General features: G+C 50.8%; 1 protein-coding gene across 3 annotated transcripts in view; it reads right to left on the reverse strand.

Moving 5' to 3' along the window:
• Positions 1-11,335, reverse strand: part of LOC111156554 (glycosyltransferase 1 domain containing 1) — an 82,743-nt gene that overhangs the window by 52,720 nt on the left and 18,688 nt on the right. For all 3 annotated transcript variants that reach the window (XM_022517533.1, XM_022517532.1, XM_022517531.1), the window contains exons 3-4: positions 7,484-7,589; positions 3,244-3,295 (exon numbers count right to left, since the gene is read on the reverse strand). In XM_022517533.1, coding sequence (XP_022373241.1) covers positions 3,244-3,295; positions 7,484-7,589 — 158 coding nt within the window. The remainder of the gene's footprint in view (positions 1-3,243; positions 3,296-7,483; positions 7,590-11,335) is intronic.

Consider the following 11,335-nt stretch of genomic DNA (forward strand, 5'->3'; position numbering starts at 1 on the left):
ATGCTACGGTCTTCCCACACAAAATGCATCCAGAAGCTAGTACTTAGGTTAAAAAAATCCTTGTCAAACTGCACTTACAGGTACAATGGCACGAGAGCAAACTTTAACAAAAATATTCCAGAATATAAGTGTGTGCATCTGTGTGTGTCCACGTGCAAGGGGGACAATGACAGGAGGTTAAGAACGGAAGAACGTGAGCAGGGGCTGGGTACGGGGCACGCTTCTATTCTTGCCGCTTTCACTTATGCGTGGAAATTTCTGTCCTAAAAAGTTCTAAAGAAGGGTCTGTCCCTGGTAAATTCAATTCAGCGAATATCTGTTGAACACAAGGATGTGTTACCCTCTGGGGATGCACAGTGAACCCCACTTTGTGCCTGTCCTCAAGGAGCTCTCGACCACATAGGGTGAAGGCACAGACAAGCACCAAGGAACTCCCTTCCTGCGTCTGTCCGTCCGTGTCCCTGCAGGGACAGGAAGCCCCTCCCCTTACGAGGCCGGCTGTACCCGCACTCCTCTACTTGCTTGGCCACGGAGACAGGAGCAAACTATTACTCAAGCACAAGTTCCAAAAAGGCTTTCTCCCTGGTGCAGAGCCTCACAGGGGACGGAGACCGTGGAGAGAGTCCGCGGCTGTCCCCAGCCCCCCACAAAGGCCCGGCCACGGCACCTGGAGGCCACCCAGACCCCCCAGCCTGGCTGAGCTGACCCGGGCAACACCAAGAATGATGGGAAGTGTGTGATTTAAGGCAGTGTATTTGGTGAGGTTTGTTATAGAACAAAAATAGCCGATACAGTAAGCGAACCCATCTATACCGGCTTGGGAGGGTCCTAAGGTCAGCAGACAAAGGTGACAAATGAGAAGGAGACGCTTGGGGGAAGGACAAGGACCAGCCACTTTGACAGGTCAAAGCCTCCTTTCACGTCTGGCTAAGACCGTTGGATCCCCACACCAGCCGCTCCATCCGACGAGTGCCGGCTGAGCTACGTAAAGAAAAGCCAGCATCTCGCTGATCGCTCACTGGGAAGGGGCAAGCCTTTTCGGATCACTGGAGGTGTTACTCTTGGGCATTTACCCGAGAACTCAACAAGTGGTAACGTCCTAAACTTAGACGCGAGAGGGACCCTGAACTCATGTCACGCTCTGCCCCACCGGAGCCCATGTGTCCAGCTCGCGCTTCGGACAGATCCCGTCCTGACGCAGGGCTCCGTCGCGCTGTCAGTCACTGGGAAAACACGGTTCACGGAGCCGTGCAGACCTCCCACATGACAAAGCGTGTCCTCACAGTGCACCAACACAACAATCCCGCTTGTGCATCGGACCACTGATCGCACCAGGGAGGTCCTCCTGCCCGGGGAGGCTGGCGACCAGGGGGTGCGTTTGCAGAGTTCCCATTTTCGCTCAACAAAATGCCATGCGCTTATCGCTGGCCACAAAGACCACCGGGGGCTCTGCTTCATGGGACTGGCTCGATCCACTCATTTTTAAGAAGCGGGGTAACAAATGCCCACATCCACGTCACCGGTTTGTCTGCCGGTCACGCTTTCGGATACAAAATTGGGGGAAGACGTATTGGGTTGGGTTTGTGGCTCCGGCCCCCGAGAGCCTTTCCTCCGGGTAAGCACCACGCCTCACTCAGAAGGCGGCACGCGTCGCACGCACTCTCCCTGGGCCGTCACACCGAACGTGCAAAATGCATGTGTTCTGGGCCAATATCTGATCAAATTAAAATTTTTTATGGCTTCATCAAGGAGATCTTAAAGTGATTTTTTTTTAACTACAAGGGGTGTGCAGATGATCAAAGACCGGCTCAGACAGGGCTCCTGCAGTCCTTAGGAGAAAGGGTCCGTGGTTTCCCTGCGTTCCCAGAGGTGAGGAAGGGAAAGGGTGTGTTATGATGCAAATGGGCTGACCCTGTGGGGCCCAGAGAGAGGGAGCCCCACTCCTACACCTCCCAGACAGCCCCGTGGGTCCAACAGAAAACCAGCAGCCTGTCATTTATCATCTGGAGATTTTCGGTTTATTAAGTTGCCCTGAAAAATGCAGCCTCCAGTTCCTGCCTAGGGAGCGTCTCATGTGAAGGAGGCGGGCGCTGTCCGGCACGAGCGGACCCACGCGCCCACAGTGCTGGCAGCCTCGCTGAGCGACCACAGGCCCCAGAGAACTCCGCCGCACCCTCGCCCCCCACGCGGCAGTCCCATGCGCCAGATGTGACAGACAGAAGTTCTACACAGAAGGCGCAGAGCCTGTAACGTGCCCTGACAGGAAGGACGCCGGCAAACAGGGCATCCCCGGGGCACAAAGATGAGCCAGCCCCACACTGGGAACCACGGTGCCGGCGACCAGGGCGTCCTGCAGGTCTCCGCAGCAGAGAGCACAGTCGCCAGGGCAAAGTGGCCCCTGGGCCGGCCCGTCCTGTGCTGCAGACGCCGGCTCTGCCACAACTCCCCTCACGCGCCACTGAGAACGGCCTCCCAGCAGCTCAGCCCAGTGCCCCCACGTCATCAGTCAGCAAGCGATCCACTTGGGGAGCGACAAAGCCCTCTCGCCCTTCAAGCTCTTCAGGGAAACAGTCCCAGTGTGGGAGCCACATGCACCACTGAAGATCGCTGCTCTCCGTGCACGTGGGGGGCCGCCACCTTTAGCGCGCAGCCTGGACATCGCCCACTCTGAGCGTGGACGGAGAAAACAACATTAGAAGACTCAGCGCCTGGGTGGTTTCTGCTATTCAGCAGCAATATTAAAAAAAAATCAGTCAAGTCTTAAGAGTATCTGCACAAGGGCGCCTGGGGGGCTCAAGTCGGTTAAGCGTCTGCCTTCAGCTCAGGTCATGATCCTGGAGTCCCAGGATCGAGTCCCACATTGGGCTCCCTGCTCAGCAGGAGTCTGCTTCTCCTGCTGATCGCTTTTCTCTCATGCTCTCTCTCAAATAAATAGATAAAATCTTAAAAAAAAAAAAGAGTATCTGCACAAATTAAAAACCAGCAATATACAGGGGACATTGTACACTCTTGTGGCCATATCAGGCAGTGTCGGCAGAAACACTGTCCGTTCCTATCCAAGCACCATGCAGCCTCCACCCCTGCCGCCTCCCCAGCTCTCCTCCCACCACTTCCCCAGCTCTCCCCACCACTGCTGCCGCCTCCCCAGCTCTCCCCCCATCACCTCCCCAGCTCCCTGCCCCTCCACCTCTCCAGCTCCACCCCCCCCAGCTCAGCCAGCATGACAGCAAAATCAGCACATACCCACTGTGTCTGCGCCGTTTCCTTCATTGACTCTGTGAAAGCGACAGCAAATCTAGTAAAATGAACAAAAATAAGGAAAACAATTAGGGCAGAATTCAATTAACTAGGGAACAGCTCTTTGGAACAAATTGTGAGAGACAAGGTGAGAGGCTGAATTTCAAGTGCCGTCCATCTCCATCACGTGCGGTCAGCGGCTCTCCGGTTCACCCTCCAGTCACATCAAAACAAGCGTGTGTGCAAGGAACAAACACACGGCGCTCTGCATTTCAATTTTTTATTGTTGCTCCTTCCATGCAAGGTCAGAGAAGCAGGGAAAAAGTCAGAGAGCCACATGCAGGAGAGAAGCAGAGGATTTAGTTAATCCACGTGGAACATCCAAGGACAGGCTGTCCGGTCCCCTGGCTTCAGCAAGGGAAGGCCTTGCTGACGCGCTCACAGCTCCGCGAACGCGCAAGGGTCGGGAATGTTAATGCGCGCGTTTATCAAGCAGTGGCCGTCTCCGGAGGTGGGGCCGGGTACCCAGGGGATGAACCAGGAACACCTCATGGGAGCCAGACAGTAAGCTATTGCTCGAAACTGGTGAGGGCTGGGAGGACACGAGAATCAGCTCAGAGCATCCGCAGAGAAAAGCGGAGGAGCGGGGAATAGGGTCAATGACAGAAGGACATGCCCTTCCCCCCATAACACTGTTTCTAGATAAACGCACGGGGCAGCCAGAGGCGCTCGTGGGAAGCTAACCCGCTCCTCTGCTCCCACGGGAACGCCTGGCCCCTGGCTCTGCGCGCTGTGACTCCCCTGGCCCCCTGGAGTCACGGTGGCACCCGGCAGGCAGGCAGAAATACCCACGGACGGACACATGAGCAAGCGCGGCCGGGTCCAGCCGTACGTTCCGGCAGGACGCGGCTCAGAGCGGGGGAGAAGGGAGAGCAGGTGCGGCGGGGCCCAGTGCAGGAGAGGGAGCTCCGGAACCCCCGCCCAGGGCTGGCTGTCTCTATCCCCGGCCTGTCACCCTTTCTGCCAGCATGTCCCGTTCGCTCGGGACCCAACACTGGGGGATCTACGGCACAGCTGAAGACCAAAGAGAGGAATGAGAGCCCTGGGAGGGTCTTCCTCAGGAAGCGCGCACACAGATGTGTTTCGGGAGTCGGGGGAGAGGGAGGGCTGGAGCCAGCGCCGCCATTTCCACTTATTCCGCGGTGGCAGGTAACACCTCCGTCCTTGCGGCCCCTCCCTACAGACACTGGCCCCGGGTTTACACCCACCGACCTAGGAGACAACCCTGAAGAGGGTTTTGAGCCCACCAATCTTCAAAAAATAAAGAAATTTAAAATAACACATTTCTTACCAAAAAATGTGAAACTGCCACTTTTGCACTTGGGATGAATTATCACCATTTCAAAACGTCCTCACCTTCATAGGTGACTTTTTTAGTCAAAAACATCTTTGGGAACATCATAGTTCAAAAACCACATGAAAGGACTGACACTGAGCCATCCTGACCTACAAATTCACATGATCTAACCCGTCAGGATGCATTTCCTAATGGTGAAACTATTTCTGAGCCAATTTATTTCACATAAACTCTCTTTTGCTCATTTGTGGATGATACTGAATTTTTCTAAAATGCACCTGGATGATCTTTCCCAAAAAAATATCCACAAGTTTCAGACTCCTTACCTAATTTGGATTTATAATTACCAAATACTTATCATACTACAATAGAAGCCAAAAAGCTGGCATGGAAGTAAATTCAGGACTATACCATGCAGAAAAAAAAAGTTTTAAATACTAAAAAAGTTCAAAAATAAGCCTCATAAGAGAAATGTAACTATTTAAAAGTATTTGATTAAAAATGAAACTCATTATAAGGCGAGATAAGTTCAATACTTTTACAGAAAAGTATACTGTACACTGTCCGGCAAGAAATCTAATGATTCATCTGACTTCCTTGCCCACTGCCTTCCATCAATACTCCCCCGAAATGAAAATCAATGTGTTTTAATAACAATGCAATGAATGATGCTAACGGCAATACCGTACGATGAATTAATTCAATACTGTTTCTACCTAGCAGAATTATTTCTTCCGTAAGACCGTGCGAAACTGCATGAATCCAAAGGTAATTAATTTTCAGAGTCTGAGAGCGACAACACCGAGAAAACCTATAATGACAGATCGCCTTTCAAGATCAACCCAAACTCGACCTTTGTTGCCCGTGATTCTCCGGCGGACGCACACACTCGCGCACGCACATGGGGCACACTCTCTATTCGGACCAGGTTGTGTGGCCACATTTATGGCCGGGAAGTTCTCAGGAGGAAGAGGGTCCTGAAATGGAATGATATTTCACAGCAATCCTAGTTTTCAGGAGCGAGACTGACTCCTGCCTGGTGAAAAGAGGGGGCTGCCTTGGGCTACATCCTGGAACATGGAGTGCGTCCTGTCTAAGGGATCGGGAATGCTCCAGTGACATAAAGACACAGCGAGCTCTGGATTCCCTGACCAGGGCTTCTCAACCGTGAGAGGGCTAGAGACGAGCCACAGACATTGCATGGCTGGCCCTTTACTGGGGGCATGGGAGCAACCTACACGACCACCGACAGGCAAACGGATACGACAGTGTAGTAAGCACATACGCCGGAACGTTACTGAGCCTTGGAGGAAGAGGCAGTCCTGCCAGCGCAAGCACGTGGGTGAACCTGGAGGAGAGGAGGCCCAGCGCAGGAAGCCAGACACAGAAGGACAAATCCTGTGCGATCCGCCTGACAGGACAATCCAAAATAGTCCAACTTCTAGAAGCAGGAAGTAGGACGGTGGCTGCTGGGGGAGGGGGAGAACAGGAAGGGATTCAGCAAAGGGCACAAAGTTTCCCTTGTACAAGGTGAGTAGGTCCTGGAGACCCCCTGGAGCCTACAGCTCCCGCGGCTGTAACTTCCACTTGCGAAACTGCAAAGAGGGCAGATTTCGTGTTAAGTGCTCTCATCAGGATAGTAACCACCGGAGTGTGGGAGGAAGGTTCGGAGGGGATAGAGGTGTTTACGGCGCAGACCGCGATGATGGTTTCACTGATGAAGACTCGTCCTCACACTCATTCCACACAGCTTCTCTTTTCCACGCCAATCATGCCTCAGGGCAGTGTTGTTTTTAAAGAATTAATAAAGCATTTTGTCCACATTAAAAAAAATTGATTGCCTGTTTTGTTTTGTTTTTTTTAATAATAATTCAAAGATTTACAAGAGTTGAAAGGCTGGGGTCTCGGTAAACTTTGGATTCAGGGTGACTCCACACTTGGGTAGGACTCGCTCTGTGCCCCAGAAAACCAGGGGTGCCTGGCAGGGACCGACTGCGTGGCACCCTCTGGACCCTTCTGTGGAATCACCCCAGAAAGCCTGCCAGTCACCTCTTCACTGATGAACAGAAGAGCTCTTGGCTTTAGGTCCCCGTGACTATTTGGGTTTTGCTTTATTTTCTTTAGCCTTTTAAAACAACTTTCATACGGACATAGAGGATTTCTATACTGTTACTACTGTGTTAGGTATTACCACCATCTTTGCGATACACAGGAATGGGGGTGATTTTCCCCCCACCTGTCCTTGTAGCTCACACTGCCGTACAAATATGACTAAGTATGCCCGGACAAGGAGAATTGGGGGAGCACGGCTCTGGATTCTGGACTGGGGGCAACAACTCCCCCCCCCCAGGGGCTAGTAACAGGTTAGACTCTAGCTGCAGTGCTGGCAGGTGTCACCAGTATGCAGTGTCTAGCCAGGCTCGGGGGCGTGCAGCATGGCCCCACAAGGAATGACTGTCCTGCCCCAAACGCCCACAGTGACCCCCCCTCCCTGCTGCGTGCGCTCATGGGGCCAGAGCCGGTGTGTGCTGTTCTGAGGACTACAGTGCACACCTTCGACCCGGCAGGATAAAAGAGAGAAAAAGGGAAGAATCTGGTCATTTGCATTGATGGGAATAATTCTAATAATTCCAACCTTCTAAGAAGGTTGGCCCAATGTGAACCATCACTGAACAATTATTCATGAGCAATAACTTGCTAACCATGACTCTTCATGGCAAAATTAAAATGTGCACATGAAAGAAAAAAGTGAAATGAAAAAAAAAAGAGAGAGAGCTTGGGTTTATTATGGTAAGACGGGAACCTCCCAACGGTGGCCCTTCTGAATCGCCTGGTTTCAGTGAACTCTGCCCAAATGCTTAACCCCTGGGAGGTTCTCAGCCGTGTTACCTGGCTTCTTCGAGGACCTTTCCCATCACTTCGTTTTTTTCTCTGTGGTTAACATCTTCATTTAAATCAGTTCCACCAAAGATGATTCCAAATGGGATTCCATGACCTGCAAAATTATGACCGTTAATGAAGCACAGCGAGGCTTTGGAAACAGCCCTCGCCATCCCATCCCACAGCAGACGCGAGAACGTGCTCCCTGAACTTGGCAGACCGTGTGGGGTGTTTGTTTCCTTTTGTCCAGCTCACCTGAGGGCAGAACAGGCATCACTGTTATACACACCAGGACGTGGGGATAATCAGCTCAGACCACCGGGGCCAGCACCCTTTAGAATCAATTAACTTTACATTTTAACAAATGAAAAACAGTGCGGCCACCGGCTGTCAAAGCCAAGCTGACTGCTGCCGGGAGATGGGCATTTAGGACAGAGCGCATCCCAGTGCAGCCAGCTAGGGACCCCAAGAGCAGGTGTCATGCTCTCGAGGACCTACAGGAGACGTCGGGCATCCTGGTGCAATGACTTCGGGCAGGGCTCGGCACAGCTGCCGTGGGGGCCACACACCGTGCACGTGACATGTGGGAGGATTTGCCAGGGAACAGGCTTAGTCACAGGAATGTCTGTTGAGCTCCAACGAGCTAGGCATCAGGCATGCACGGAGCGAGCTAAATGATGTGCTGAGCAGAAGCCACACCAAAGGCCAGATGCTGGCTGGCAAGCCACCAACTGAACCCGACCCAAGAGGGACCTTCATACTGGGTTTCTGGAATGAGCCATCCCTCCTGAGACTCAGTAGATCACTCAAAGGGTACTCATCTTTCCTTTTATCTGCCTTAGAACTATTCCCATCAGTGCAAATGAGCAGATTCTGTCTGTCTTCTCTCTGGTAAGATGGCTCTTCCCCTGGAATCTGACTGCTAAGAATTCAGCCCCTAGACGCTAAGTCCAACGGTGGCACCCCCAGACACACCGAGGCAGCTAGGGGGAGCAAAAGATGGGAAACAACTCAGATACAGCACTGAAGACCAGCCTTTTTTAAAAAAACAAAAAACAACAACAACAACAAAAAAAGGAAGCCTATGGGGTTGTGTGCGTGTGTGTGTGTACATGGACATAAGAAGACTGAAAAAAATCTACTACAGGAGTGCTAGCTCATGTTTATCATGAATGATAAACCTTCATATGTATATAAACATACACGTGTTGTGTGTGTGTTTATACATATGTATAAACTCAGTGTAAGACATACAGAAAACCTGGTTGTTGCTACCTCTGGACAAAGGACCGACAAGACCACAGTTCTGGGACGGGAGGGACATTACTTTTTACTCTGCAGGTGTCCTGTTGCTGGCTGCTTCTTACTATGGACAGATAATGACCTTTTCCACAACCGCAGACAGAGAAAAGCACCCCTGCAGAAATGATTCCCCTTCTGTAATGGGTGTAGATATTGGGGGATGTTGAGAGAGTGAATGGTTGTAGCATGTGGGACCGACACGAACCTTGGGGGCCAGAGGGAGGTGTGAGGAGAGAAGAACAGTGACCCACAAAGATGCCCATTCCTAATTGCTAGATCCTAGGAACGTTTCAGGGGAAAGGTAAATTAGGCTACGTAGAATGGAGGGTGCCAGTGAGCTAACCCTAAAATGGAAGAGATTATCCTGGACCATCCAGGGGGACCACGGGGTCCTTACATGCGGAGGAGGCAGGGGGAGGAGGAGCTTCCCGCCCTGCCACATGGGGGGACTGGACGGGCCATGGCGGGCTCTGGGGAGGGAGGGGCTCTGAACCAGGGAGTGTGGGTCCCTCCAGATGGTGGAAAATAAGGAAGTAGATTTGCCACAGAAGCTCCACGAAGAAAACAGTCCCGCCAACATCTTGCTTTTAGCGCCAGGAGACCCATTTCGGTTTTCTGACCTTGAGAGCTACAGGACAAAACACGCGTGTTTTATGCCACTGGGTTTGCGGTAAATTGTGCAATAGGAAACTAATACAGCATCCCCCCCCAACCCATAAAAACTGCCAGTTAAGGAAAATTAGGGTAAGGAAAATCACAGAAAGAGCCTTTTTTTCAGTGGAATCTCCAAAGACAGAACAGCAGACACCAGAAAGATATACAGCTAGTATCACAGATGGAGAAACGAAGAGCATTCAATAATTAAAATGATGGGCACCATGAGCTGTTGGCCAAGAGGCAGCCGCTAAAATTCATCAAATCAAGGAAGAAAAAACACCAGACTCTGACACCATACCATCCTGGGTCAGAATCCTGGTTCTCCGCCTGGAAAACGCAGGACTTTGAGTAGGACACCAGGTTTCTCTGAACCTTAGCCATCTCATCCGTGAAATGGAGGTCATGCTAATTAGCTGACTTACTCGTGGGGTTAAATGACTCACTACATACGACCTACCAGCATAGGATGGACTCTATGATACTATATCACCGTGCTTTACACCCAGCAAGTGTTTAAATATAAAATCCAGAAGCTCTCTGAATTAAATCAGCACTCGGAGGGATGGAACATGTTAGTCTTAATGAAAATGCATCCATAATTACAAATGGAAAATTCTAGAAGTCCCCTTCTATATAAAATGTTTGGAAACTCCTATCGACCCTTCAAAACCCCACTCAGGCACGCCCTCCTCTCTGACATCTTCATCGGGCCCCTCGGAAGTAAATCCCCCCACTTCAATGCCACGCCATGTATCGTAAGGTTTTAGGATTGATTTGTAGCCTGGAAAATCCTTGAGAACAGGCACCATGGCTTATTAATTTTGTACCCCTTGCTCCTGATACAATGCCTGCTCCCAAGTTAAATCTTTGAAAAGCCTTTGTGGAAATGAACAAAGCTTGAAAAGTGGTCTACAAACTACTTTCCAAGTGCATTTACTTGGAGCTGCCGAAGCGACTGGTCCTCGTTCATCAATCAATGCCTCCACTGAAAATTTGTCATTCCTGGGAGCCTGCTGAGAAAAAACATCACAGTTTCCTGAACCTGGCTCCTTAATCAGCCACCTGACACCATCTGCTTCCTCACCAGGTTGGAGCCTGAAGCCGATTCTCAACGAGAAACCGAAAAAGAGCTTTATTGAAGCACTTCTCACCCAGCTTCCTGCCAACGTTGGATCACCGAGCCCGTTTTCTTTGTGTGTCACTTAGGGCAGATGAAGGAGAGCCCAGGAAGCCCCTACACAAGCAGTCGTCTGCTGTATTTTAGACAGGGAAGCTACGAAGTTCTCTTCGCATGCACTTGAAAGACGAGTGGGTATACACATTGAACGTCTTTCACAGACATGTCCAAGAGGAGGAACATATGCAATGCGTCCATTAAACAAAGCATTAAGACTCATATTGTTGGGGCGCCTGGGTGGCTCAGTGGGTTAAAGCCTCTGCCTTCGGCTCAGGTCATGATCCCAGGGTCCTGGGATTGAGTCCCGTATCGGGCTCTCTGCTCAGCGGGGAGCCTGCTTCCCCCTCTCTCTCTGCCTGCCTCTCTGCCTACTTGTGATCGCTCTCTCTCTGTGTCAAATAAGTAAATAAAATCTTTTTTTAAGAAAGGCTATTTCTTGTTTTGTCTTTCTTTTTTTCCCTTTATTTTATTTTTATGTTTCTTAAATTCCACATACGAGTGAAATCATGAGGTATCTCTGTCTTTCTCTGACTGACTTATTTCCCTTAGCATGATACTCTCTGGCTCCATCCATGTTGTTGCCAATGGCAAGATTTTGTTCTTTTTTATGGCTGAATAATATGCCATTGTATGTATATAAAAGTCTATTTCTTGGGGCACCTGGGTGGCTCAGTGGGTTAAAGCCTCTGCCTTCGGCTCAGGTCATGATCCCAGGGTCCTGGGAT

This window comes from Enhydra lutris, unplaced genomic scaffold (genome assembly GCF_002288905.1).
Source record: "Enhydra lutris kenyoni isolate GAN:26980312 unplaced genomic scaffold, ASM228890v2 scaffoldscaffold46, whole genome shotgun sequence".
Taxonomy (NCBI): Eukaryota; Metazoa; Chordata; class Mammalia; order Carnivora; family Mustelidae; genus Enhydra; species Enhydra lutris.